The 26,405-nt window shown below is 39.6% G+C and overlaps 2 protein-coding genes, 1 long non-coding RNA gene and 1 other non-coding gene across 5 annotated transcripts in view; 3 read left to right on the forward strand and 1 right to left on the reverse strand.

Moving 5' to 3' along the window:
• ART3 (ADP-ribosyltransferase 3 (inactive)) overlaps positions 1-26,405 on the reverse strand; it is a 109,169-nt gene that overhangs the window by 61,387 nt on the left and 21,377 nt on the right. The gene's annotated exons all lie outside the window — the stretch shown is intronic.
• On the forward strand, positions 15,092-15,222 carry LOC139001409 (small nucleolar RNA SNORA38). Its single transcript, XR_011470000.1, has one exon. It is a non-coding gene; the product is annotated as a small nucleolar RNA SNORA38 (small nucleolar RNA).
• Positions 16,113-18,467, forward strand: CXCL10 (C-X-C motif chemokine ligand 10). Its single transcript, XM_070409540.1, has 4 exons — positions 16,113-16,244; positions 16,738-16,864; positions 17,082-17,171; positions 17,630-18,467. The coding sequence occupies exons 1-4, from the start codon at positions 16,184-16,186 to the stop codon at positions 17,661-17,663; spliced, it is 312 nt and encodes a 103-aa protein (XP_070265641.1). The 5' UTR covers positions 16,113-16,183; the 3' UTR covers positions 17,664-18,467.
• Positions 20,481-25,247, forward strand: LOC138994598 (uncharacterized). Of its 2 annotated transcripts, none has more exons than XR_011468453.1 (2): positions 20,481-20,967; positions 23,599-25,247. It is a non-coding gene; the product is annotated as an uncharacterized lncRNA (long non-coding RNA). The 2 variants fall into 2 exon arrangements; XR_011468456.1 differs by having other exon boundaries at positions 23,710-25,247.

Below are 26,405 nucleotides of genomic sequence, written 5' to 3' on the forward strand. Positions count from 1 at the left end.
CATTGTCCCACACTTTGGGAAATACTGATATGAAAAGTAGTAAGCGCAGTATGTTAAAAGAATTACGAAATGACCCAGCAATTCCACTCCTAGATAAATACAATCCCAAAGAATTGAAAACAGTTGTCCAAAAAAAATTTGTACGCAAATGTTTATACAACACTATTCGCAACAGCCAAAAGGTAGAAACAACCAAATGCCCACCAATAAATGAATGGATAAAGAAAATGTGGTATATATACCAATGGAATATTATTCAGCCTTAAAAAGGAATGAGCCCTGGCCAGTGTGGCTCAGTTGATTGGAGCTCCATCCCGTATACCGAAAGATTGTGGGTTCAATGCCTGGTCAGGGCACATACCTAGGTTGTTGGTTTGATCCCTAGTCAGGGCCTAACCAATCGATGTTTCTTTCTCTCTCTCTCTCTCTTTTTCTCTCTCTCTCTCTCTCTCTCTTTCTTCCCCTCTAAAATCAATAAGCATAGAAATACCAATACATGCTATAATATAGATGAGTTTGGAAAACATTACACTAAGTAAAAAAGCCAGACACAAAAGGCAACATATTGTATAATTCCACTTACATGACATATCCAAAATAAGAAAATCCATAGAAACAGAAAGCAGATAAGTAGTTGTCAAGGGCTCTAGGGATGAGGTAATGAGGAGTGACTGCTTAATGATTACAAAGTTTCTGTTCAGGATAGTGAACAAGTTCTGGAACTAGATAATGGTGATGATTATACAGCATTGTCAATGTGCTTGATGCCACTGAATTGTACACTTTTAAGTAGTTAAAATGATAACTTTTATGTTATGTGTATTTTAGCACAACATAAAGTAACTAGAGGCCCGGTGCATGGATTCGTGCACCGGTGGGGTCCCTTGACCTGACCTGCAGGGATCGGGCCGAAACCAGCCCAGTGCACAGATTCATCCAGGGCGTGCCCGGCCCATCTCACCCAGTCCCGATCAGCCAGACAACAGCAGCAAGCTAACCTACTGGTCGGAGCATCTGCCCCCTGGTGGTCAGTGCGCATCATAGCAACTAGTCAAATGGTCGAACGAATGGTCGGACACTTAGCATGTTAGGCTTTTATTATATAGGATAAGGACAGTGTGCCATGTCTCTCATAGCACAGTGATGGCTGCCTGGTATTTCCATTCCAGGAGGAAGGAGGAGGAAGGAACAAGAGGAGCTGCAGTCCACCATGCCCAAAGCATTCCTGCTGCTGTCTGCTGCCCTGGTGCTACTTGGGCCTATACATGGAGCCACACTGAGAAACAAAGAGAAATGGAAGCCACTCAGCAACCCCAGAAACCAAAACCTGTCAGAGCTCATCTCCTCTGCCTTTGCCAAGTGTGAAGAGCAGAGAAACCCCTTTCCTGGTGACCTCAAAGGCTGAAGGCTTCTCCTGAGAGCAGGTATCTGGCTATTTTTAAACTACAGATGAAGCTGCTCATTAGAAAAAGTCAATCATGGTCATTGTTAAACTCCCCCCCCCCCCTCCACTTTTGTCAATTTGTAATGATTTTATTCTATATTTCCAGATTTACATATCAACAGCTTGATCTGTGGTACCTATGAGCATACTTTTTGCTGTTTTTCCCACTTTATAACCATAAATATCAATGTAGAGCACTGCATATAATTGCAAGTTATCAAAACACTATAAAGTCAAGAGAAACGACTAAATTAAGTTTCCTTTCAGCTTATCTTATATGTATATATTGCTTTTAACAATCAAGACTTTCATTTGAAAGGGATGTTACTCATTTTTACTTTAGTTCACTATATGTACTAGGGATTTGGGTTTAAAATAGGTATTTTTCTGGGAGGAAGACACACTTGCACTTTCATCACATGTTGTTGAAAGACCTCCCAGTCTTAGTTTCATACCAAGAAAGATCAGTGATATTCACAATTAAGTTGAAATAGAAAGCAAAAGATAATGGGATTCTAGAACTGCTAGGGTCCCTGGGAGAGGCTCTCTGCCACTGTGCTTAGAGGCAGACATTGTGCTACACCAAGTATCCTAGCCCACCTCTGCCTCTCCTGCACACACCCCCTAAAGAAGGGAGGGCAGCAGGCCAGAAGGAAAGGGGGTGGGGTAGGTGGACGTGGGCAAAGGGGGGGTAGAGTGAAAGAGACTGCTTGGGGTGATGGGCGCACCATGCTGTGTGCAGATGATGTTTTATTGAGTTGTACACATGAAACCTGTTCTGTCTTGCAAACCAATAAACTCAATTTAAAAAATAACTAAATAAGATAATAAGGACTAAACTAAGGTGGTAATGGTGAAAATAGAAATATAACAAGATTACACTGCAAAAAGATAATCAATAGACTTAGTGACAGATTGTATGTGAAAGTTGAACCTGAGGAAATGAAACATGAAAAATGCTAAGGATTTAAATCTGAAGTGGAGGCAGAGAAGGGAATCAAAAAAAGAAACTTAAGCTTTAAGGTTTAAAAGAATAGTACTGGGGCAGGCAAGAAGGGGTCAATGGGAGAAAAAGAGGACATATGTAATACTTTCAACAATAAAGATTTTTTTAAAATAAAAGAATAGTACTGCCACTAACAGATTCGAATAAGGAGATGGGGAAGATGTAGTTTAGCAAAAGAAAACAAAAACAGAGCCAAAAAAAACCACATACAGAACCTGAGATGCCAAATATTCACAGTGATTTAGAAATTCAGAGCTGTTTGTTCTAATTAACCAAGAAAAGCCTTCAAACAGGTGGAGTAGTTTTGGATAACACTACTAGAAAAGGAAAGATTTTGCTTAGCATAATGCTCTCTGGGTCCATCCATGCTGTTGCAAATGGTAAGAGTTCCTTCTTTTTTACATCAGCATAGTATTCCATTGTGTAGATGTAGCACAGTTTTTTAACCCACTCATCTGTTGATGGGCTCTTAGATTGTTTCCAAATCTTAGCTATTGTAAATTGGGCTGCTATGAACATAGGGGTGCACATATCCTTTTGGAGAAATATAAATATCACATGATCTCACTCATTTGTGGAATATAATGAACAACATAAACTGATGAACAAAAAGAGAGCCAGAGGAAAAAATATCTATAACTAATAATAGCCTAAACGACCAGATGGACGACTGGTCACCAGGAAGTACATGGAGGGACCGAGAGAGCAAGGCTTGTGACAGGCAGGTGGGTGCAGTGGTGGTGGTGGTGGGGGGGGGGGCGCGAGTGGGGCAAGGTAGGTGCAGCGAGGTCGTTAGGCTCTGGCCATGGCAGCTGTGGATCAGGCCCAGAGAGAGAGGTTAGGAGAGAGAGGCAGGGCCTGATCAGCAGCCTCAACAGCTGCTGGTGAGCCTGGAGAGAGAGAGAGGCAGGGCCTGATCCACAGCCACTGTGGAGGCTGTGGATCAGGTCAGGAGATAGGCCTGGAGAGAGAGAGAGCTGTCAGGAGGGCCATTCTGGATTTCCCAGAAGAGCCAATGGCTGTCCAGGAGGCAGAGCTTTTGACGCTGACTGGCATAGAAACCAACCAATCAGAACCTAATCTGGGTGAACTGCAAAGGCAGAACCTAAGGTGGGGGCTGAGGAGGGGTTTTAAGGGCAACAGCTCTTTGGTGTAAGGTGTAAGAAAGCAGTTCAATTTTTTAATAACCGGTTTGGCAGTATAGTGCCTATGGCTGGCTATCAGTCCAGATATAGGGATTATGTATTTTAGTCTGCAAAGAGCATCTCCTCCGGCTGAAAAAGGCTTTTCCTCCCCGTTTAAGCAATCCTAGCCTATATAATCTATCTATACTCATAAAAGGGTAATATGCTAATTAAACCGGGTCAACCGGCCATCTTCCAGATGTCCAACTTCCTTCTAGACAAAGCCATGGTGATGGGGGCCAAGGCAGAGGCAGTTAGGGGCGATCAGGCCGGCAGGGGAGGGCAGTTGGGGGAGACCAGGCTGGCAAGGGAGGGCAGTTGGGGGCAACCAGGCCTGCAGGGGAGGGCAGTTGGGGGTGAGATCAGGCCTGCAGGGGAGGGCAGTTGGGGGGTGAGATCAGGCCGGCAAGGGAGGGCAGTTGGAGTGATCAGGCAGGCAGGCAGAGGTGGGTAGGGGCAATCAGGCAGGCAGGCAGAGGCAGTTAGAGGTGATCAGGCAAGCAGGCAGAGGGGTTAGGGGCAATCAAGCAGGCAGGCAGAGTGGTTAGGGGCAATCAGGCAGGCAGGCAGGTGAGCGGTTAGAAGCCAGCAGTCCCAGATTGCGAATGGGATGTCCGACTGCCGGTTTAGGCCCGTTCCCACAGGGATCAGGCCTAAACCGGCAGTCGGACATCTCCCAAGGGGCCCCCAATTGGAGAGGGTACATGCTGGGCTGAGGGACACCCCCCCTCCCCATGCACGAATTTCATGCACTGGGCCACTAGTTTTAGAATATAATAGATGTAATCCTGTTATTTTCAGTTTTTTAATATCACCTACAACTTTTGTGATATTATACTATGTTAGTACAGTTTTGATAATATTATATTTAAAATCTCTTTTTTCTTGAAATATTAATGTTTATTGCATATAAATGGCTAATTATTTTGTGTTTTTTTTATTTTTATTTTTATTTTTTTTTTTATTTTTCGCTTAAAGTATTACAAAGGGTATTACATAAGTGTCCTTTTTTCCCCCCCGCCCTTGACAAACCCCTACCCTCCCTTACCCCCCAGTGTCTTATGTCCATTAGTTATGCTTATATGCATGCATACAAGTCCTTCGGTTGAACTCTTACTCCCCTCCCTCCTGCCCCCCAACTCTCTCTGGCCTTCCCACTGCAGTTTGACAATCAGTTTGAGGCAGCTCTGCCTCTGTATCTATTATTGTTCAAAAGTTTGTAATGGTCTTTATTATCCATGAATGAGTGAGATCATGTGGTATTTTTCCTTCATTGACTGGCTTGTTTCACTTAGCATAATGCTCTCCAGTTCCATCCATGATGTTGCAAATGGTAGGAGTTCCTTCTTTTTAACAGCAGCATAGTATTCCATCGTGTAGATGTACCACAGTTTTCTAATCCATTCATCTACTGATGGGCACTTAGGCTGTTTCCAGATCTTAGCTATGGTGAATTGTGCTGCTATGAACATCTGGTTACATATATCCTTTCTGATTGGTGTTTCTGGTTTCTTGGGATATATTCCTAGTAGTGGGATCACAGGGTCAAATGGGAGTTCCATTTCCAATTTTTTGAGGAACCTCCATACTGCCTTCCATAGTGGCTGCACCAGTCTGCATTCCCACCAGCAGTGCACAAGTGTTCCTTTTTCTCCACATCCTCTCCAGCACTTGTCGTTTGTTGATTTGTTGATGGTGGCCATTCTGACAGGTGTGAGATGGTACCTCATTGTTGTTTTGATTTGCATCTCTCGGATGATTAGTGACTTTGAGCATGTTTTCATATGTCTCTTGGCTTTCTGAATGTCCTCTTTTGAAAGGTGTCTATTTAGATCCTTTGCCCATTTTTTGATTGGATTGTTTATCTTCTTTTTGTTAAGTTGTATGAGTTCCCTATAAATTTTGGAGATTAAGCCCTTATCAGATATGACGTTGGCAAATATGTTTTCCCAAGAGGTGGGTTTTCTTGTTGTTTTGTTGATGGTTTCTTTTGCTGTGCAGAAGCTTTTTATTTTGATGTAGTCCCATTTGTTCAGTTTCTCTTTAGTTTCAACTGCCCTAGGAGCTGTATCAGTGAAGAAATTGTTTTGGCATAAGTCTGAGATTTTGTTGCCTTTGTGTTCTTCTAGAATTTTTATGGTTTCCTGTCGTACATTTAAGTCCTTTATCCATTTTGAGTTTATTTTTGTGTATGGTGTAAGTTGGTGGTCTAGTTTCATTTTCTTGCATATATCTGTCCAATTTTCCCAACACCATTTATTGAAGAGACTATCTTGGCTCCATTGTATGTTCTTGCCTCCTTTGTCAAAAATTAATTGAGCATATTGGTTCGGGCTAATTTCTGGACTCTCTATTCTATTCCACTGGTCTATATGTCTGTTCTTGTGCCAGTACCAGGCAGTTTTGAGAACAGTGGCTTTGTAATACAGTTTGATATCTGGCATTGAGATCCCACCTACTTTGTTCTTTCTCAGGATCGCTGCAGCTATTCGGGGTCTTTTTTTATTCCAGATGAATTTTTGGAGAGTTCGTTCTAGATCTTTGAAGAAAGCCATTGGTATTTTAATGGGAAGTGCGTTGAATTTATAGATTGCTTTGGGTAGTATGGACATTTTAATGATGTTGATTCTACCAATCCAAGAACATGGTATGTTCTTCCATCTGTTTATGTCTTCCTCTATCTCTTTTTTCAATGTCCTGTAGTTTTCTGAGTAGAGGTCTTTAACCTCTTTAGTTAAGTTTATTCCTAGGTATCTTAATTTTTTTGGTGCGATGGTAAATGGGATTGTTTTTCTAATCTCTCTTTCTGAAAGTTCACTATTGGTGTATAGAAATGCCTCAGATTTCTTGGGGTTAATTTTGTATCCTGCTACATTGCCAAATTCATGTATTAAGTCTAGTAGCTTTTTGATGGAGTCTCTAGGGTTTTGTATGTATAATATCATGTCATCTGCAAATAAGGACAGTTTTACTTAATGGCTAATTATTTTGTACCTACAATCTGGTAATAGATTTATATATTATAAAAATAAAATAAAGAGAAAAAATCAAAAAGAAAAAAAGGAAAGACTAAAATATTTAATTACTTTTGGCTGGTGAGTATGGTACTTAATATATTTAATATACCCATAAAAAATTAATATACCACTTCAGTATCTGTTTCTTTCTTTTTTTTCACTTTTTAAAAATTTTTCAGTGGCTCCCAGGGCAGAGGCAGCACGCACCTGCAGACCCACGCCTGCAGCCACCCGTGCTAGACCCTTAGCGCAAGCTGAAACCAGGGCCGCAGCCGAGGCCTGAGGCACCAAAGGAAGAGGATAGTATCTGTTTCTTAAAGATTTCCAGAACCAACAAATATATTTATGATGCAGTCAAATCATTCTGTGGATTATTAATAGTACACTCACACGCACAACTTTTGGATTATTGGGAGATAGATTGCGGGTGGGGAGTGTCGTTTCTCCTTGCCTTGTTTGCAAAGTTTATTAGAGACTGACATCATTATGTACACTGCAACTATAGTTTCACTTAAGTACCACAGAAGAATAACTATACTTCCTGGAAATCCTGGCACTAGGAATGCAGATATAGTTGCTTGCTACAGCTCAGTAAACTGGTAGGATATAGAAAATAGCCTGAGGTGAGTTACTATAGACTTTACATAATTTTTTTCACTAATTTCTTTTGTTATTAATGTTCTTTTTTTATTTTGCATTAAGGGTTCCAATAAATATAACCACTAAATATTATTCATGTGCTTTGTAGTAGTAGTCTTAAGTGTTCAGTATGTAACAAGTATGGAAGGATTGACTGTGCACAGATTACACTATATTAAATTATAGAACAGCAGTTCTCCAAGGGTGACACTTCTTCCCCCTCCCTCCTGTCCCCCGAGACTGAGGCGGACAGAGACGCCTCCTCCGTGTGCCTCGGGGATGGCACAGGAGACCCCTCTGCCTGCCCTACCTGCCTCCTTCTGGGGCCACGGAGACTGTTTCTGGAAGGTTCCCAGGCTGCCCACCCCACCCCCCTGAGTCCACCCGACTCAGGGAGAAGCACTGATTCCCTGCAGAACTGGAGCAGTGAGGACATGTGCTGGGGGGTAGGTGAGGCCGGGGGAAGGTCAATGGGGAAAAAAAGGAGTCATATGTACTACTATTTATAATACTTTAAACAATAAAATAAAATTAAAAGAAAGAGAGAAAATATGTGTGTGTGTGTGTGTGTGTGTGTGTGTGTGTGTGTGTGTGTAGGAAAGGAATCCAATTCCCACCTTCTTCCCTCTTCTCTGCCTATCTTCTGGCTTTATCTCCTACCACCTCATCTATTCAATTTAATTTACTGACCATAATCTTCCCACCTCTTTCTCCTTTCAGTTATTTGATCTCTGGATTAACAACTCAGTGACCCTCTCTGAAGAGTAGGCTGATTTAAACTTACCAATCACTCTGTTAAGCCAAAATATTGCTACAATTTAACAGAGATTTTGGAAACATCCAATATTTCTTATTAAAATAAAAACTGACTCAGAAAAGTAGAGGCATAATTATGCCACATTTCTTTGGCACCTCTCCAAGGAGCAAACAGGAAACTAAAACTTACTATTTCTCAGAAGTGAGGATTTTATGGTAAATTAATTTTTAATGGACCTCAGGTGTACAGATTTGAGTTAATCATTATTTTAGTTGGTGATATATAGACTGTAATCTCTGATACATTCATGGATATATTTATATATTTGTAATATAATGAAGACCCATGAACTCACCACCCAAAAAAATCAAGAACTGGAACATTAACAGTAATTTAAGATATAGCTATGTTCCTTCCCTATCCCATTTCATTGATCCTCCAACCCCAAGATAATTGTTATCCTGAATTCTGTGTTTATTATTTCCTTGCTTTTGTAAAATACACATAACCTAACATCTTACTATCTAAAATATTTTTTTATTTATTGATTTTAGAAAGAGAGAGGTGGGAGAGAGGGTGGGAGGGAAGGAGAGAAAGAGAGAGAACAAATTAATTTGTTGTTCCACTTATTTGTGCATGCATTGGTTGATTCTTGTATGTGTCCTGATTAGGGATCAAACTTGCAACCTAGGCATATTAGGACAACATTCTAACCAACTTAGCTACCCTGCAGGACCTATCTTAGCCATTTGTAAGTGTACAGTTCAGTGGCATTAAGTGCATTCACACTGTTGTGCAACCATCACTCCCTTGCTTCTTAAAAATAGTTTTATTTACATATACATATCTAAACAAAATATTTACCTTTCTGAGTTTTATCAAAGGGTTATCATTCTGTATTTAATCTGAACATTATTTTACTTGACATTAGTTTAGAAAAATTCATCTACATTTTTTGCGAACAAGCCTTGCTTGCCTTTTGTTACTTCTATTCCTAAGTATTTACATTGTTAAGTATTTGTCATTGCTATTGTAAAGATAATTTATATTTGTTACTGAGTAGAAAGTGTAATACATTAACCTTCTATCATTCCACTTTGATAAATTCTGCTATTATTTCTAAAACTTAGTAAATTCTTTTGGGTTTTTGATGCAACCTATTCTGCAAAATTTTCTTTCTTTCCAATTCTTATGGCTTTAATTTCCTCTTTTTGTTTTATTTTTCCCTCTACAACCTACAGTACAATGGAAAGAAGTAAAAAATAGGTATCCTTGTCTTGTTTTATAAATTCACAGTCTAATTTGATTTATTGTAGACTAGAGGCCTGGTGCACAAAATTCATGCACAGAGGAGGGGGTGTCCCTCAACTCAGCCTGCACCTTCTCCAATCTGGGACCCCTTTGGGGATCAGGCGTAACCCGGCAGTCAGACATCCCTCTCACAATCTGGGACTGCTGGCTCCTAACCGCTCGCATGCCTGCCTGCCTGATTGCCCCTAACCACTTCTGCCTGCCAGCCTGATCACCCCCTAACTGCTCCCCTTCCGGCCTGATTGCCCACAACTGCCCTCCCCTGCTGGCCTGATGGCCTACAACTGTCCTCTCCTGCCACGACCCGCCTCCTCGGCCGGGACCTGCCTCCTCCGCGCAAGGCTGTGGAGATGCCAGGACCAGCCTCCTCCATGCCACACAGAGCCACGGGACCCCAGGCCTCACCGTGTGGAGCAGCTGCCAGGCCCCACCTCTGCTGTGCACGTGACCATCTTGTGATGGCCATCTAGTGATGACGTCACACAAGGGTGTTGCGCAAGGATGTGATGCCAACTAGGCTTTTATTATATAGGATAAGCCAGGTTACTTAAATAAGTCCTTTCCTAAGAGTGAATGCTGCATTCAATATTATTTTGTATTAGTTTCAGATGTACAGCATAGTGGTTAGACAATTATACACTTTACAAAGTGGTCCCACTGATATTTCAAGTACCCACCTGGCACCAAACATAGTAATTACAATATTATTGACTATATTCCCTATGTTGTATTTTACATCCTCATGACTATTTTGTAACTACTAATTTGTACTTCTTTTTTTTTAATCCTCACCTAAGGATATGTTTTCATTTTATTTTATTGACTTTAGAGAGAGAAAGGGAGAGAGAAACATCAATGTGAGAGGGAAACACTGATCAGTTGCTTCCCATATGCTCCCCAACAGGGGATTGAACCCAAAATCCTTTGGTGTAAAGGATGATGCTCTAACCAACTGAGCCACCCAGCCAGGGATCAATTTGTACTTCTTAATCCCATAACCTTTTTCACCCAATCACTTACCTCTGGCAACCATCAGTCTGTTTTCTGTATCTATGAGTCTATTCCTATTTTATTTGTTTTGTTCTTTAGACTCCACTGTAATTAAAAAATTTGTTTTTAATTAAAAACATTTTAAGAGTAAATGCTGCATGATTCAACCCACAGTTCTGAGAGCCATGCCTTAGCTAGTGACTGCTATAAAATAAAAGATACATCTTACTACATGAATAACTGCATCATCTAGAATGATAATATTATTTGTTGCACCTAGAAAATTAACTGACACTTGATCAGAAAGCTGGCTATATTTGTGAAATGTTAGCTAGTGGAAAATTCATTTAGACTTGTTAAAACACATTTTTTTAAAATAGTTTTTCATTGATTTCAGAGAGGAAGGGAGAGGGAGAGATAGAAACATCAATGGTGAGAGAGAATCATTGATTGGCTGTCTCCTGCACGCCCCCCCCCCCCCCCCGCCCCACTGGGGATCGAGCCTGCAACTCAGGTATGTGTCCTTGACCAGAACTGAACCCGGGACCCTTCAGTCTGCAGGTCAATGCTCTATCCACTGAGCCAAACTGGCTAGGGCTTAAACATACTTTTAATTTCCTGTCATCTTTAGATCAACTTGGCAGGTGGATGGGTTAGGCTTCATGATGCACATTTGCAAAGAAAAAAAACTGAAGCATAAACAGGCCAAAAAATATGTCCAAAATCACAGAGCAAGTAAGAGACAGATCTATATATATAAAAGCCTAATATGCAAAGTGTCCCTCGGGAGTTCGATCGACTGGGAGTTCAATCGCTTGCTATGATGTGCACTGACCACCAGGGGGCGGGGCACAGAATGAAGGCCCCAGCCAGCAGCTGGTAGGGACCCTACCCATGCATGAATTTTGTGCACTGGGCTTCTAGTATACTATATCTCTAGATTCCCAACCCATTTCATCATCCTCAAGTGTAAGGAAAACAAAGCATTGCATGATCTAAAAGCAGAAGCTAATCTCAGCTCTGCCAAGAATGACAACTGTAAGGGCCCATCTCCACTTTGGATTTTGCTCGGGCTGGCTATGAAGGGTTAATTCAAAAGTATGTAACCAGTATTATAGGCATTGTGAGCTTAGGGAATCTTGTGGGAGCTCAGTGAAAACTATGAAAGGGAAAGCTTTGCCCTCCTCTCCCATACTTTCTAAGGAGTATTATTGTATATTAGCTGAGGGGATTCCCAGTCTACAGAAATCACTGAATTCCTCCTACTGCTTTTTAGGAAATTTCTTCTAAGCACATTAGTTTCTCGGAAAGCATTTTTTTTTCTGGGTCCATAAGAAGTCTGCCGGAGCAAACTTTTTCTTTTGGACTGAAGCTTTTAATTATGGCATTGGAAACTGAAACTAAGATGGGATACTTCCTTAACTTCTATTTCCTTTCAAAACTAGACTCAGATCAGTGAATACTAAGAAACTTGTCAAAAGCAATATGTCTACTGATACATAGCCTAGGACAAAGGAAACTAAGGAGAAAATAAACAAATGGGACTACATCAAAATAAAATGCTTCTGAACAGCAAAAGAAACCACCAACAAAATAAAAAGAGAGCCAACTACGTGGAAGAACATATTTGCCAATGAACATCTGATAAGGAGTTAATTTAGAAAATATGTAAGGCACTCATACAACTTAACAAAAGGATGACAAAGCAGACATCTATACTTTCAACAATAATTTTTTTAAAAAATGAGAGAGCCCTAACCAGTTTGGCTCAGTGGATAGAGCAGGGGTGGGCAAACTTTTTGACGCGAGAGCCACAATGGGTTCTTAAACTGGACCGGAGGGCCGGAACAAAAGCATGGATGGAGTGTTTGTGTGAACTAACATAAATTCAAAGTAAACATCATTACATAAAAGGGTACGGTCTTTTTTTTTTTTTTTTTAGTTTTATTCATTTCAAATGGGCCGGATCCGGCCCGCGGGCCGTAGTTTGCCCACGGCTGGGATAGAGCATCGGCTTGCGAACTGAAAGGTCCCAGGTTCGATTCTGGTCAAGGGCATGTACCTTGGTGTGGGCACATCCCCAGTAGGGGGTGGGCAGGAGGCAGCTGATTGATGTTTCTAACTCTCTATCCCTCTTCTTCTCTGTAAAATAATCAATAAAATATTTTTTTTTAAATGAGAGAGAAAAAATAAGCCTAGATCATCAGTACAGAGAACCACATGGGTAAATAGAAAAAATAGTATAATTGTATCTTTTAAGTCTTATTTGAAAGATAATTATATCCTATATAATAAAAGCCTAATATGCAAATTGACCAAACAGCAGAACAACTGGCAGAATGACCAGTCACTATGATGCGCACTGACCACCAGGGGGCAGATGCTCAACACAGGAGCTGCCCCCTGATGGTCAGTGTGCTCCCACAGGAGGAGCACTGCTCATCCACAAGCCGGGCTGATGGCTGGGGAGCAAAGCAGCAGTGGTGGGAGCCTCTCCCGCCTCCATGGCAGCGCTAAGGATGTCCGACTGCGGCTTAGGCACATCCCCCGAGGGCTCCCAGATTGCTAAAGGGCGCAGGCCAGCACTAATGTCATGCACCAGGCTTCTAGTGTTTAATAAAAATCAACTAAATAAAAAAATTTTCTCATTAATAACAGATATTTAGTCCACTTAGCCTCAACTTTCCCCTTTGCTTATACAGACAACATCTTAACTGAGAACTTAGATACTAAGAAAAGCAAAATTATCACCATGTATCTATTTTATTGTTCAATGTTGAACTGTTCAGAGCCTCTTTCATCCATGAGGTCAGACATTTCTCTGAATATTTTTGGCATTTTTACTCATAGTCCAACTTTTATTCTGCACAAGCAGCTATTGGAATGGCTTGTCCATGTCACTGTTTCTTATAAGCTTTTCCCTCTTCAGAAGAAAGCCTCTTTGCTGGGTGAAAATCTTCTGGGTTGTATTAGTCACTGACTCATTTCCTTTCCTTTTGTCTTTTTTAGTTTCCCACAGCTAAGTTCACTGATTTACCCATTTAAAAGCTTAGTTTTGTTCCAATCCCTGGAACAAACCGACCTGGAATTCAGCAGTCTAGCAATTTCTGCCTGCCCTAAGCAATAATTCATTCACTGTTCTGATGACAGAGTTCCTGCATTTGAGGTTCCAAGTCTTATGTGTGCCCAGTTTGCAGATATGGGCTTTTATCTTGGCCTCTTCACCAAGTTTTGGGCCAGAACATGACAGATACACTAGCCTAATCCTACAATAGCCTAAGCATTGCCTTTCCCTGGCCTAGCTCTACATTGTTTCGGCCTAGCTAACTATGAAAAGACCTCCCAGATATTTTCTGAGGTTCCAAGTATCACCTGCATCAGATTTCCCTGTAGAGTAATACCTGCATTTGGAACAGTGTTTCATCTTGCATCTCCTGTTACCAATCCCTTGCAAAGAACACAACCAGACTTGGATACTGCTGAACATCGCTATGAGGCCCAACAAATTTTACTATATTGGTATCACCTGCTTCCTGCTGATATTATCTGCAGTGAATAATCAGACAAGTACTAATGCTAAGATAAGACACAAAGTTTTGCCCTGATCTGTCATCCAGTGGGAATAGTGCTAATTTCAGTTGTCACTGTTATCAGTTTAATGGTTAATACTTTTTCCCCTTTGCTTTGCACTTGACAGTCTTCTTAGAGCTGTACCCACCTTAAATCAACCTCTGTTCCCATCCTGTTCTCCCAAGGTCTGTCTCTACTAATGCCCCTTTTATTTTTAAATATATTTTTATTGATTTCAGAGAGGAAGGGAGAGGGAGAGAGAAACATCAATGATGAGAGAGAATCATTTATCAGCTGCCACCTGCATGCTCCCCAGTGGGGAGGAAGCCCATAATCTGGGCACATGCCTTTGACCAGAATCCAACCTGGGACCCTTCAGTCTGCAGGCCAATGCTCTATCCACTAAGTCAAATTGCTAGGGCATATTCCCCTCTTTTAAATGTATTTCTTCAAAAAGCATCCTTTGTTTTTGCAACAATCCTATTGTAGCTATGAATCCTTTTCTTACTCCATTCTTAATGTTATGATGTTTTTATTCAAGGATTGACTGTAATACATGAAATTTTTTTACTAACACATCAGAAATCAATTATCCAAATGAGTATTGTTTTCCATCAAAATAAGTTATGTTAGAGGCTATTCATTTATTTTAATGATGTTATGAATGGCCAAAACATTTCTGGAATTCGTTGACACTTGCGAGTTTCATATCTTTAACCTTCTTCAAGAAGACCAAACCTATTTCTTTATATATTTTATCATAGAGCAATGCCTGGCTAACTTACTATCTCCAAAAATTAGATTTACCTACAAAAGATGAAAAATTGCTATTACTGAGGAATTTTTAAAAGTTGATTAGAGTCATTTTTTAAAAATCACTTAGCCTTTGAAAGTAATTATAGAAGTTTAAAATAAATGTTGAGAAAAAAACATCATAGTTAGAATAAATAGATGGCAATCTTTGTATGACTTAACACAATTATCTAACCTCTAAAATTATTCTTCCATATATAAAATGAAGATAACTTCTTACAGGGTTATTATAGGAATAAAATGAGAAAGTAAATGATATCTCTGAAAAACATATAAGTGTATTTCAGTGAATAAATATAAGATATTTCTAATCATGCCTTACAACTACAAATTAAGATGGACTCAAAACACAATATTAAATACTCCTACAAAGGAATGTCTGTGGTTTCCTGTCTTTGGACACGTAAGAATTGGAGGCAAAGAAATGTGGACTTGGAGAAGTTTGGAACCAGCTTGCTCCCTGTAGGCCCAAGATCAACCATCCCACATAGAAAAAAAAAAAAGGAAATATCAATGACAAGAGAGAATCATTGGTTGGCTGCCTCCTGCACACCCCCCACTGGGGATCAAGCCCCCCAACCCAGGCATATGCCCTGACCGGGAATCAAATGGTGACCTCCTGGTTCACAGGTCAATACAATCACTGAGGCTGGCTGGGCAGGTTGTCATTTTTTAATTTGAAAAGTTAAGAAAAAAGAGGTCAGTGCTCCTGACTAAATAGTCAGGTATTGCGTGTTTTAAAAATGCTTGTGGCACACCCGTTGAAAATCACTGTCATAGAACAAAGACCAAGTTTTTTTCATCTTCACATTCCAGGTGTAAAAATGGGACTAGATCAGAAGACTCCAGTTCTAGTTGTGGCTCTGCCACTTGGTAGCAAATTATGTAAATTTAAATTCTCCCATCTTCACTTAGCCTGTCTGTTAAAATGGAGTTAGTAATGTTGATTGATACCTATGCCATATGAAAAAAGAAAAAAAGAAAAAACACACAAAAAAATCATGTTAAGACATATTCATCTTAAAACTATAGTCAGGCCTTTGACTTGAGGATTAAGTTGACATTTTTATTTTTCAGGAGGTTCAAGATGAAAATCAAAGATCCATTTAAAAATTACTTCTACATTCAATGAAGTTCTGTGTTTCAAGAAATAGTTCATGATTTGGAAAGTGAAACCTAACTCGCTTTCATGGAAAAGAGGGGATGGAGGGAAATTCCATAACTCAGAAGCCACAATCAATATAAATAAACCTTCAATTCTTTAACATGGGACTTCCCCAAGGAACAGAAGGCAGGTTTAGCTGAGTCAACAGTAATCTTATCCAATCAGAGTTAGAGAGGAAATGTGCCTTTACAAATAAATACTGCATCCTAGCCCCGTGTTTTCTGAGACATTCCTCAACTGCACAGACATTCTGAGCCTACTGCAGAGGAACCTCCAGTCACAGCACCATGAACCAAAGAGCTGTTCTCATGTTCTGCCTCATCCTTCTGACTCTGAGTGGAACTCAAGGTAAGGAACACCAAGGGATATTTAAAATAAAGTCAGAAGTAGAACTAGGTGTAAATTCTACAAATATAGAAATAGTGTATTTGCAGTTTTACAGCCTGCCTATGAATGAAGGGTAAATGAACCGAGATTCCCTCTGGTCACAGAGTTAACAATCAGAGAAGCAAGTGGAATAAATGAAAGGAGGAGAAAGTGGGAGCAAAAGGGGAAGGGGAAAGGAAAGATAGAAAATGTGAAGGAATGAGGAGAAAGAAAAGGACAGATACCCCCTTAGTTAGCTTAATTAATCGTATGATCTTAAAATCAGTAAGTTGCAATTACATTCTTTCAGATAATTAACTAATTAATCATTCAGAGCTGTTTTATAATGGAATAACCCCTTCTCAGATTGACTATGTGATGACAGGGGATTATAGTTTCTGCTAAGCACCACATCAGATGCCTAAGATGAAAACTGTGCTAACCTCCCCTGCTGTACCTGTCTCTTTTTCTGCAGGAATACCTCTCAATAGAACTACACGCTGTAGCTGCATCAAGATTAGTAATCAGCCTGTTAATCCAAGGTCCTTAGAAAAACTTGAAATGATCCCTGCAAGTCCATCTTGTCCGCGTGTTGAGATCATGTGAGTAGAATATCCCTGATGATAATTTCCCTGGCTGTAATCACATAAAAATATTTATTGATCACAAAAGCAGTAAAGGGTTTGTGATGATTCTAACACTTCTATATAGCAAAGGGGAACATGTAGAGTGAAACTTAAATATCTTAAAAACTGTATATTCCATCTGTTTATTGGCCCAACATATTTTATATATTTTCACTCCTATTTACTTCCATAGTGCCACAATGAAAAGGAAAGGGGAGAAAATATGTCTGAATCCAGAGTCTAAGATCGTCAAGAATATACTGAAAGCAATTAACAAGAAAAGGTAGGTTTGATGTTGCTTGCAGCATAACTGTCCTTTAAGAAATTTCAAATCCTGGGAAGTTAGAAATATTTGCATTGAGCTTTTCGGTGGGATCCTTGGCTTGAAAGTGTGTTATCATCATGCCCTCTCCTCTACCTCCAGTTATTTATATACCAAGGTGCCATCTCTGTGGTATCAAAAGTTACCCTGACTACCTGTCTAAAAGTGTCAAGGCACTTCAACCTTGAGGCAGAGCTATTAACTATCCAAGCAAAGCTGCCAAACTTCCCCCAAGCCTTTCCTGGCCTTAAAAAGGAACACCTGAAATCCACAGTGATTGTGTAGCAGCAGGAAAGCTCACCACACACTTCACCTGAGGAATTGGGGTTATCGATGAAATCAGTAAGTTTCAAGTAGAACACAGATTGAAGCCAGAGTTAAGAGTGTCAAACTTTTACACCTTCTTTCTCTTCTTCCAGGTCTAAAAGATCTCAAACACAGAGAGAAGCATAATCGCTGCATTACTGTTAAGGATGGACCATCAGTTCCTTACATACAGTATACGTCAAGCCCAATTTGTCCCTGGATTGCAGTTCTCCTAAAAGGTGACAAACCAGTCACCAAATTAGCTGCTATTATTCCTGCAGGGAGGTGGATGGTTCATCATCTTGAGCTGTTCGGTAGTAACTCTGCGCTGGTACTATATTATAAGCTATGCTTAGGTGCTACGTTCTTAGTGAATGTGCCAAATCCTAGCCCTGCTTTCTTCACCTTTCATACCTTTTAAATGTTATTAAGGGATCTTTCTGCCTCTGGGTTACCAAAGGTCTTAGAATCTCAAATAACTAAGAAGAATGCAATCGAAATCATAATTCAATATGCTTTTTAAAGAAAGATCTTCACTCCTTGGGCTTCTACTGCCATCCTTCAAAGGGGCTCAGATTCTTCTGGTGGTTGTATGCTCCTATATATATGTGTGTGTGTGTGTGTGTGTGTGTGTGTGTGTGTGTATAGATGTACATATATAACAAAATACATAGAAACTAGAAATGTCTGAAAATGTATGTGGAAACTGTATTATTTAATGCAAGACTATACAAAGTAGAATTCTTAGATGTATATGTTTCTTACATTGTTTTTAGTGTTTATAAAATAACTTGTATAAATTCTACACATGAATGAGCAAAGGAAGAAATTTTAAAATCTAGGTATTTTCTTTGCATATTATGTAAGACAAATATGCTGGTTGTTTTTCAAAATAAAAATGATGTGCTCTCTGGAGAGATCAAAAAGGTAATAAACTAATTACAACTATGATGAAGTGTCTGGTGGATCATTTGACTGGGACATTTATTTCATGAGATGCTTAAATTGGAGAATCCATAGCCTAGAGAAGTTGGGATGGGTAGAGGACAAATGAGTTTGAAAATTACTGTATTCCTAAAAGAGAGAAAACATGGGCAACAGTGTGGTGACTGCGGGGGGGGGGGGGGGGGGGGTCGGGGATGGAAAGAGGCATACAGGGTATAAATGGTGATGGAAAAAATAAAATAATATTAAATTAAATAAATTTTTAAAATGAAACTACCATATTCCTAACTGTACTCTCCTGAAAGGCCCATCATACAAGGTTCCTTCAGAATTGATGTGGCATAACTGACACATCCTGAGCTTCAGACCCTTAAAGCCAACTTCCTATGAAACATCTCCACCAGGAGATCCCATAGGAACATCAAACTCCAAAATAAATTAATTCCCTTCTCCCCAAGATCTATTTCCCCTCCTCTATTACAGTCCCTAGTTTACTAGCACCATCATCCACCCAAAGCAGAGACTCCTTCTTTCCCCCCACCTCCCATATCCACTTAGTCACTAAGAAGATATTTAAAATTCATTTAATTGGCAAATTATTAGTATCAAGAATATATTTTAAAAGCCCTATGAATAAAAGAGAAAAATATAGATAACATTTGAAAAATGAAAAACAGAAGTGAAACAGAAGGTTTGGGCTTCGATTCTGGTCAAGAGCACATGCCCAGGTTTTGGGCTAGATCCCCAGTAGGGAGAGTGCAGAAGGCAGCCACTCAATGATTCTCTCTCATCATTGATGTTTCTATCTCTCTCTCCCTCTCCCTTTCTCTCTGAAGTGAATAAAAAATATTTTTAAAAAATATGTCCAACCTCATTAATAATTAGAGACACGTCCATTCAAATCATTATGGATACCATTTCATATCACCAGCCTGGCAAAATTTTTTAAGTTGAATAATACCAAGTGTTAAGAAGGACTCAGAGCAATGAGGAATGCCCCCCTACACACACATACACACACTATTGGTGAAAGAGAAAATAGCTATGACAACTTTGCAAAACAGTTTGGTATACCCTATAAAATTTCACGTGTACACGCTATGTCCTGCTTATTCTACTGCTATGTATCTACACAGATAAATTCTTGCACAGTACATATGTGAGAATGTTACAGCAGCACTGTTTATAACAGCAAACTCTTGACACAAGCCAAATGCCCATAAATAGAATGAATAAGTAAATTACAGTGTGTTAATTCAATGGAATATTATGCAGCAGTGGAAATAAGTGAAGTAAAATTGTACACCACATAGACGAATTTCAAAAATGATCTTGCACAAAACAAGCATGTCACAGAAAGGTACATGCAATATGACTCCACTTACTATAAAGTTTTAAAACAGACACACTTAACAAGGTAGTGTGGAGTTAAGACATATATGATGAAAACAAACAAAAAACAAAGGAATGATTTCCATAAAATTCAGGATGGCGATTACTTTAGGAGGTGATATGGAATTCAATCAGGGAAGGGCACATAAGGGGCTTCTGGACTATGACAAAGTTCTATTATTGACCTAGGTAGTTGGTACATAAGAATTTGTTCTTTAATCTGTATCTACACATTTTATTTTTTTTTTAACACAAAACAAACAAAGAAACAAAAAAAACTTGAAGACACCAACTGTGAGGTGTCTTCATGAATATCAAGCAACTTCACATAGCAAAATGGAGGAATAAGAGGACTATTACTGGAGGTGTAATGTATAACATGGTGACTACAGTTAATAATGCTATATTTAATATTTAAAAATCCCTAAGACAGTAGATCTTAAAAGTTCTCCTCACACTCTGGCTGGGTGGCTCATTTGGTTGAAGTATCGTGCTGTACACCAAAACGTTGCGGTTTTGATTCCCGGTCAGGGCACATACCTACATTGTGAATTCAATCCCCAGATGGGGCACGTATGGGAGGCAACTAATGAATGTTTCTCTCACATAGATAATGTTGCGGTAAAGTGGAAAGAAGTTAACTAGAAGAGGATGCTCTGCCGGGAGAAGGCGTGAGCCTGCACGCAGGCCGCGTCAGAACAAAGTCTTGCACGCGAGACTTATTGTTCCGAGGCAGAACTTTCCTTGACGTGATGAATAGCCCATGAGGGCATAGAAAGTTCAGGGGAGGGTGCACTGCTGCAGGTGGAAAGAGTCTTTGTATAACATAGGAAATTAATAGTGTAATGTATAACTTAGCTTTGATGATTTCATAAAGCATGTTTGTTAATCATTGTCACTTGCTGTACCCCATTGTTAATCATTGTCACTTGCTGTACTCCATTGTTATTTGCTGTGCTCACCCCCAATAAAAGCCAGAAGGGATCAGAGGATCTTTGCTATTCGCCTGAGCGAGCGGTAGCCCTCTGCTTCTCCGTATCCTGTCGTCCGACTCATCTCTGCATCTCTGTTCACCAAGAACATCAATATCTGGCGCCACGAGCAGGGACCAGGGGTGAGTCTAAGGGGCGTGGGACCGAAAGGGAGATGCCAGCGCCGAGTACGCGGAACTTTCGGCAATAGAAGCAGAGTATGGGGACTAGCCCGTCGATGCAGAGTCAATATATAGCTGTCTTGAGATCATTGTTAAAGAGTTCAGGGGTAAAAGTGAAGAATGAGGCTTTTAAAAAATTGTTTGAAGCAATTCAGCAGCACTGTTATTGGTTTAACCCAGAAGGAAAACAGCAGTTAAATCTTAAATTGTGGAAACAAATTGGAAGGTCATTAAGGAGGGCTCACCAACAGGTAAATGCTATAGAGGCTGATGTATGGGCTGTTTTTAATTTAGTAACGTTAGCTTTACAGCCTTTTCAGTCTGATTCTGAAGATTGTGAAGAAATTCCTATGAAGTCACAAAGTGCTGCTCCAGGAGCTGAATGTTTAAATCCTGAGCCTCTCCCTCCTGGGAAATCACTACCACCCGAGCCGCTCCCGTTAGAGGTCACTGAACCGAGGGAGTCAAGTAAAAGACAGAAAGCTAGGGATAAAAATGAAGTAGGGGGTTATGAAAGAATAACCTCAGCCAGCGATTCAGAGCTGGATGATTCATCTTCTGCTGGTTCGGAAGATGATTGATGCCCTCGCCCTAAGTTAAGGAAAAAAAGAGTGGCGAGAAGGGAAAAAGAGATGAAGGAAATTTTAGGAAGTTTAAAAGAATTATTACTTACAGTAGTACGGAAAAGAAAGAAAATAAAAGCCTCAGGGGTTGGCTGCACCACCACGGAAAAGTGAAAGTAAAGCGGCACTAGCCATTAATCTGGCGTTAGCAGCTGAGCCTTCACCCACCTCCTGAGGACACAAAGAGCTGCTAATGCTCAATACCTTCAAGGGTTATATATATTATTAATTATAATATTATTATATGTAATTATATGTTATTAATTTTTATATATTAATTAATATATAATTAATTTATACAGATTATAAATTAATTCCTTATACTTAGAATGCTATAGCTAAGGCAGTATTAGCCCCAGGGCAATATCTGCAATTTAAATCCTGGTGGTGGGAAAAAGCCAGGAGAGTGGCGATGATTAACGCCCAAGAAAACCCACCTAGATGTAATTTTGACCAGTTAACAGGAACTGGAACACATAGTAGCTTACAGCAACAGGTGCTGTTAGAGAATGCTGTTATTGCACAAATTAGAACTTGTTGCTTAAAGGCTTGGTCAAAAATAGAGGAGGCTAGCATTCCGGCCCAATCATTTTCTAAAGTTATATAAATAATATTCATATAATAATAATAATAATAATAATCTTATTAAAATCTTATATAAATAATTAATAATAATAATAATCTTCTTGCTGATGCATTAAAAACTGCAATTCCCATCTTGCTAAATGCTATGGATGTGGGAAAGTGGGACATATGAAAAAAAAAAATTGTCTGAAGGCAAAAGTCCCACAAGGGAAAGCTAAACATGCTCCCAGAGTTATTAATGCAAATTATAAAGGAAAAATATAAGTTATGATGTCTGTTTCTGATACTATAAATATAAAGGCTAGAGAAAAAATGGCAGTTATTATTACTTCCCTATAAACAAATAGGGCATACAGCACCAATTAAGCAAACTAGAAGATTTAGTAGCACAGGAAAAAAGGTTTTTTAGCATACAGTCTTGGGAGGCCAAAGACCTCAATTTTTACAGTTTATTCCCAGAGGGAATAAAAATTATCAACCTAGTGGATTCTAGGGCTGATGTAACTATAATTTTTACTTTGCACTGGCCTCAATCTTGGCCGGTGCACAAGGTGAATGCAACTTTTACAGGTTTAGGGACCCTCACAGAAATTTTACAAAGCTCTAATGTACTTGAATATCAAGGGCCTGAAGGACAAAAAGGCAAAATACAGCCATATATTGCCTCCATTCCACTATCTTTGTGGGGAAAAGATCTTTTACAGCAATGGGGGGCTACAATTACTATACCTTCTCTACAGAAAGGTCATAGACAAATGATTTGTCAAGCTGGTGCTGGCGTCACTGGCACCAGTGTTCAGGACCAAAATTTATAAAGGGGGCCACTTCAAAGCGCTTCGCCCTACCATTAAAATGAAAAACAACTAAACCAGTATGGGTAGAGCAGTGGCCCCTAACAAGAGAGAAGTTAGAAGCACTTCAAATCATTATTAAAAAACAAATACAACTAGGGCATATAGAAGCCAGCTCTAGTCCATGGAATTCCCCTGTCTTTATTATAAAGAAAAAATCAGGTAAATGGAGAATGTTAACTGATTTAAGAAGAATTAATAAGATTATTAAACCTATAGAACCTTTACAACCTGGAATTCCAAATCCAGCATTAAAGCCTTTGCTGTAATGGACAAGCCCCGAGCCATTAAAACTGACAATGGCTCAGCATATTTATCAGGTAATATCAATTTTTTCAACAATTTGATATTAAACATATTACAGGAATTCCTGGAAACAATACAGGTCAAGCAATTATTGAACGGCAGAACCGAACCCTTAAAGAAATGCTACAAAAACAAAAAGGGGGAGAGAAGCTGGTATCAAGGCCAGACTCCCCGACGAAGATTATTAAGAGCTCTATTTACTTTAAAATTTTTAAATTTGAATACAGATGCAGTGTCAGCTGCCGAAATGCATTGGGGACATAAAAAGGAGGTCCCGGTAGAACAACCTATTATCAAGATGTCACTACTAATCAATGGTGCCCGACTACCGTTTTAAGGTGGGGTCGAGGCTATGCTTATGTTTCCACAGGAACTAAGAAGTTCTGGATTCCTAATAAAAGAATCAAGCTAAGGCATGGCGAGCAAGAGGAAGCATGACAAGGCGGGACTAGAAGACCGGTTTGCTCAGCTAACCATCCAGGGAGGACAAACAATTCGCACGCAGTTGCCTCGCACCCAAAATACTTCTCCACCTACATGGGGACAGGTGAAGTGCCTATGCCAGGAAGGGGAACGTCTTGTGACTGCCCATGGAAGGCCCTGTAACTAAAGACTCTAATTAGATGCCTGGACTTTTTAAAGATCGTGGACCTTTGAAACCAGATGAAAAAGGGTCCAGTTCAATGGAATCAAACTACTGGAGAAATATCTTGTTTTAATTGTACTTTGTTAACCTGTGTAAATAACTCTGTACTTTTTAATCATAATAGAGAGAGCTTGTATCTATTGCGAGCCAGAATGGGAGTATGATTACCTGTACAGATGAACCGACGATGGTCTCCAAGCCATTGCAGAAGAAATATTAAAAAGGTCAAAAAGGTTTATTGGCATACTAATCGCTGTAATTCTAGGATTGATTGCTATGACAGCAACTGCAGCAACAGCTGGGGTGGCATTGCAGCGATCAGTCCAAACTGCTGCTTTTGTTCAGGAATGGCATAAAGATTCAGAACAGTTATAGAGTTCTCAACGGAAAATTGATAGTGAAATTAATGAACAAATAGCCGATCTTGAACAAACAGTAGCTTTATTAGGGGACCAAATTGTAAGCCTGCAAAGGCGATTACAGTTAAAATGTGATTGGAACCATACTCGTCTGTGTAAATTATTGATCTTCAAGATCATATTCATACAACATTTCAAAAGAAATTAGAGGAGGTAACCGGACAGCAAGTTTTACAAGGTCTTATAAATGAGATACAGAATATGAATCCTATTCCACATATTCAAGCATTAATGGGAACCTCCTCAAGGTTGTTATTGCTAGTATTAATACTTTGCTTTGTTCTATATTTAGTCTGCAGAAGATCGCGTAAAGCCGTAGCAGTGAACAATCAACGCAGTGCTATTTTTTATGTCATAAACCTGAAGCAAAACAAAAAAGGGGGAAAATGTTGAGGTAAAGTGGAAAGAAGTTAACTAGAAGAGGACGCTCTGCCGGGAGAAGGCGTGAGCCTGCACGCAGGCCGCGTCAGAACAAAGTCTTGCACGCGAGACTTATTGTTCCGAGGCAGAACTTTCCTTGACGTGATGAATAGCCCATGAGGGCATAGAAAGTTCAGGGGAGGGTGCACTGCTGCAGGTGGAAAGAGACTTTGTATAACATAGGAAATTAATAGTGTAATGTATAACTTAGCTTTGATGATTTCATAAAGCATGTTTGTTAATCATTGTCACTTGCTGTACCCCATTGTTAATCATTGTCACTTGCTGTACTCCATTGTTATTTGCTGTGCTCACCCCCAATAAAAGCCAGAAGGGATCAGAGGATCTTTGCTATTCGCCTGAGCGAGCGGTAGCCCTCTGCTTCTCCGTATCCTGTCGTCCGACTCATCTCGGCGCCTCCGTTCACCAAGAACATCAATAGATAATTCTCTCCTCTCCCCACCTTCCCCCCAGCCCACTTCTTCTCTCTCTAAAAATATCAATAAAAACATATCCTCAGGCCCAGCTGGTGTGGCTCAATGGTTGAACGTCAACATATGAATCAGAGATCACAGTTAGATTCCTGGTCCAGGTGCGTGCTGTGTTATAGACTCGATCCCCAGTAGAGGGTGTGCAGGAGGCAGCTGATCAATGATTCCCTTTCATCATTGATGTTTCTATCTCTCTCCCCCTCTCCCTTCCTCTCTGAAATCAATAAAAAAAATGTACATATTAAAAACATAGCCTTGGGTGAGGATTTAAAAAAAGTTCTCATCAGAAGGAGAAAACTTATTACTATGCATGGTAACAGAGATTAACGAGTTATTGTGGTAATCATTTCACAATATATACAAATATTAAATCATTATGTTGTACACCTAAAACTAATACAATGTCATATATCCATTATATCTTAATGGGGGAAACTGGGAAAAAATCTAATGCAATATCAGTAGGAAAAAAAGAGTGCAATAACATTCTGGTATATGATAAATGAATACAGAATATGACTATTACTATGGAAGCCCTAATTGGATCACAGCAAAACTGTAAGTGACAGAATTTCTCTTTCCCATGCTCTCATTTTTTCTTCTTAACCTCCTAAATCTATACAAAAGGTCACCTATCTTACTCTCAGTTGACTATCAACTAATTTTCAGGACAGTATTAACCAATAAAGATTTAAACAGTTCTGTGTTAAAAAATAGGGGCATGGGTAGGGGCTGGGAGAAGGAAAGTAAAAGGGGGAGGGGAATGGGAGATACCTGTAATACTATCAACAATAAGAATATATACATTTAAAAATAGGGCATTCATTTAACAAATATTTATTTATATCCCCTATATACCAGGTTATAAGAAATAGCTATATTGCAAGTTTATAATTTACCATTAATGGCAGAAATAAAGCCAAATAAATTTGAACTGAAAAATTCCAAATGTATAAAGAAAATAGAGAAAATCAGGAAAGCATTTCCTGGGAAAGTGATGGCAATTGGGAATTTGAAAGATGCACATCTTATATAATAAAACCCCAATATGCAAATTG

Source organism: Myotis yumanensis, unplaced genomic scaffold (assembly GCF_028538775.1).
Source record: "Myotis yumanensis isolate MYYU_CA2020_CCGP unplaced genomic scaffold, mMyoYum1.0.hap1 SCAF_1, whole genome shotgun sequence".
NCBI classification, from domain to species: Eukaryota; Metazoa; Chordata; class Mammalia; order Chiroptera; family Vespertilionidae; genus Myotis; species Myotis yumanensis.

Excerpts from the sequence above, each read along its gene's own strand:
- CXCL10 (XM_070409540.1), top strand. The coding sequence starts at position 16,184 with ATGAACCAAAGAGCTGTTCTCATGTTCTGCCTCATCCTTCTGACTCTG. Across the intron at positions 16,245-16,737 it reads GACTCTGAGTGGAACTCAAG|GAATACCTCTCAATAGAACT; the intron begins GTAAGGAACACC and ends CTTTTTCTGCAG. Across the intron at positions 16,865-17,081 it reads TGTCCGCGTGTTGAGATCAT|TGCCACAATGAAAAGGAAAG; the intron begins GTGAGTAGAATA and ends TTACTTCCATAG.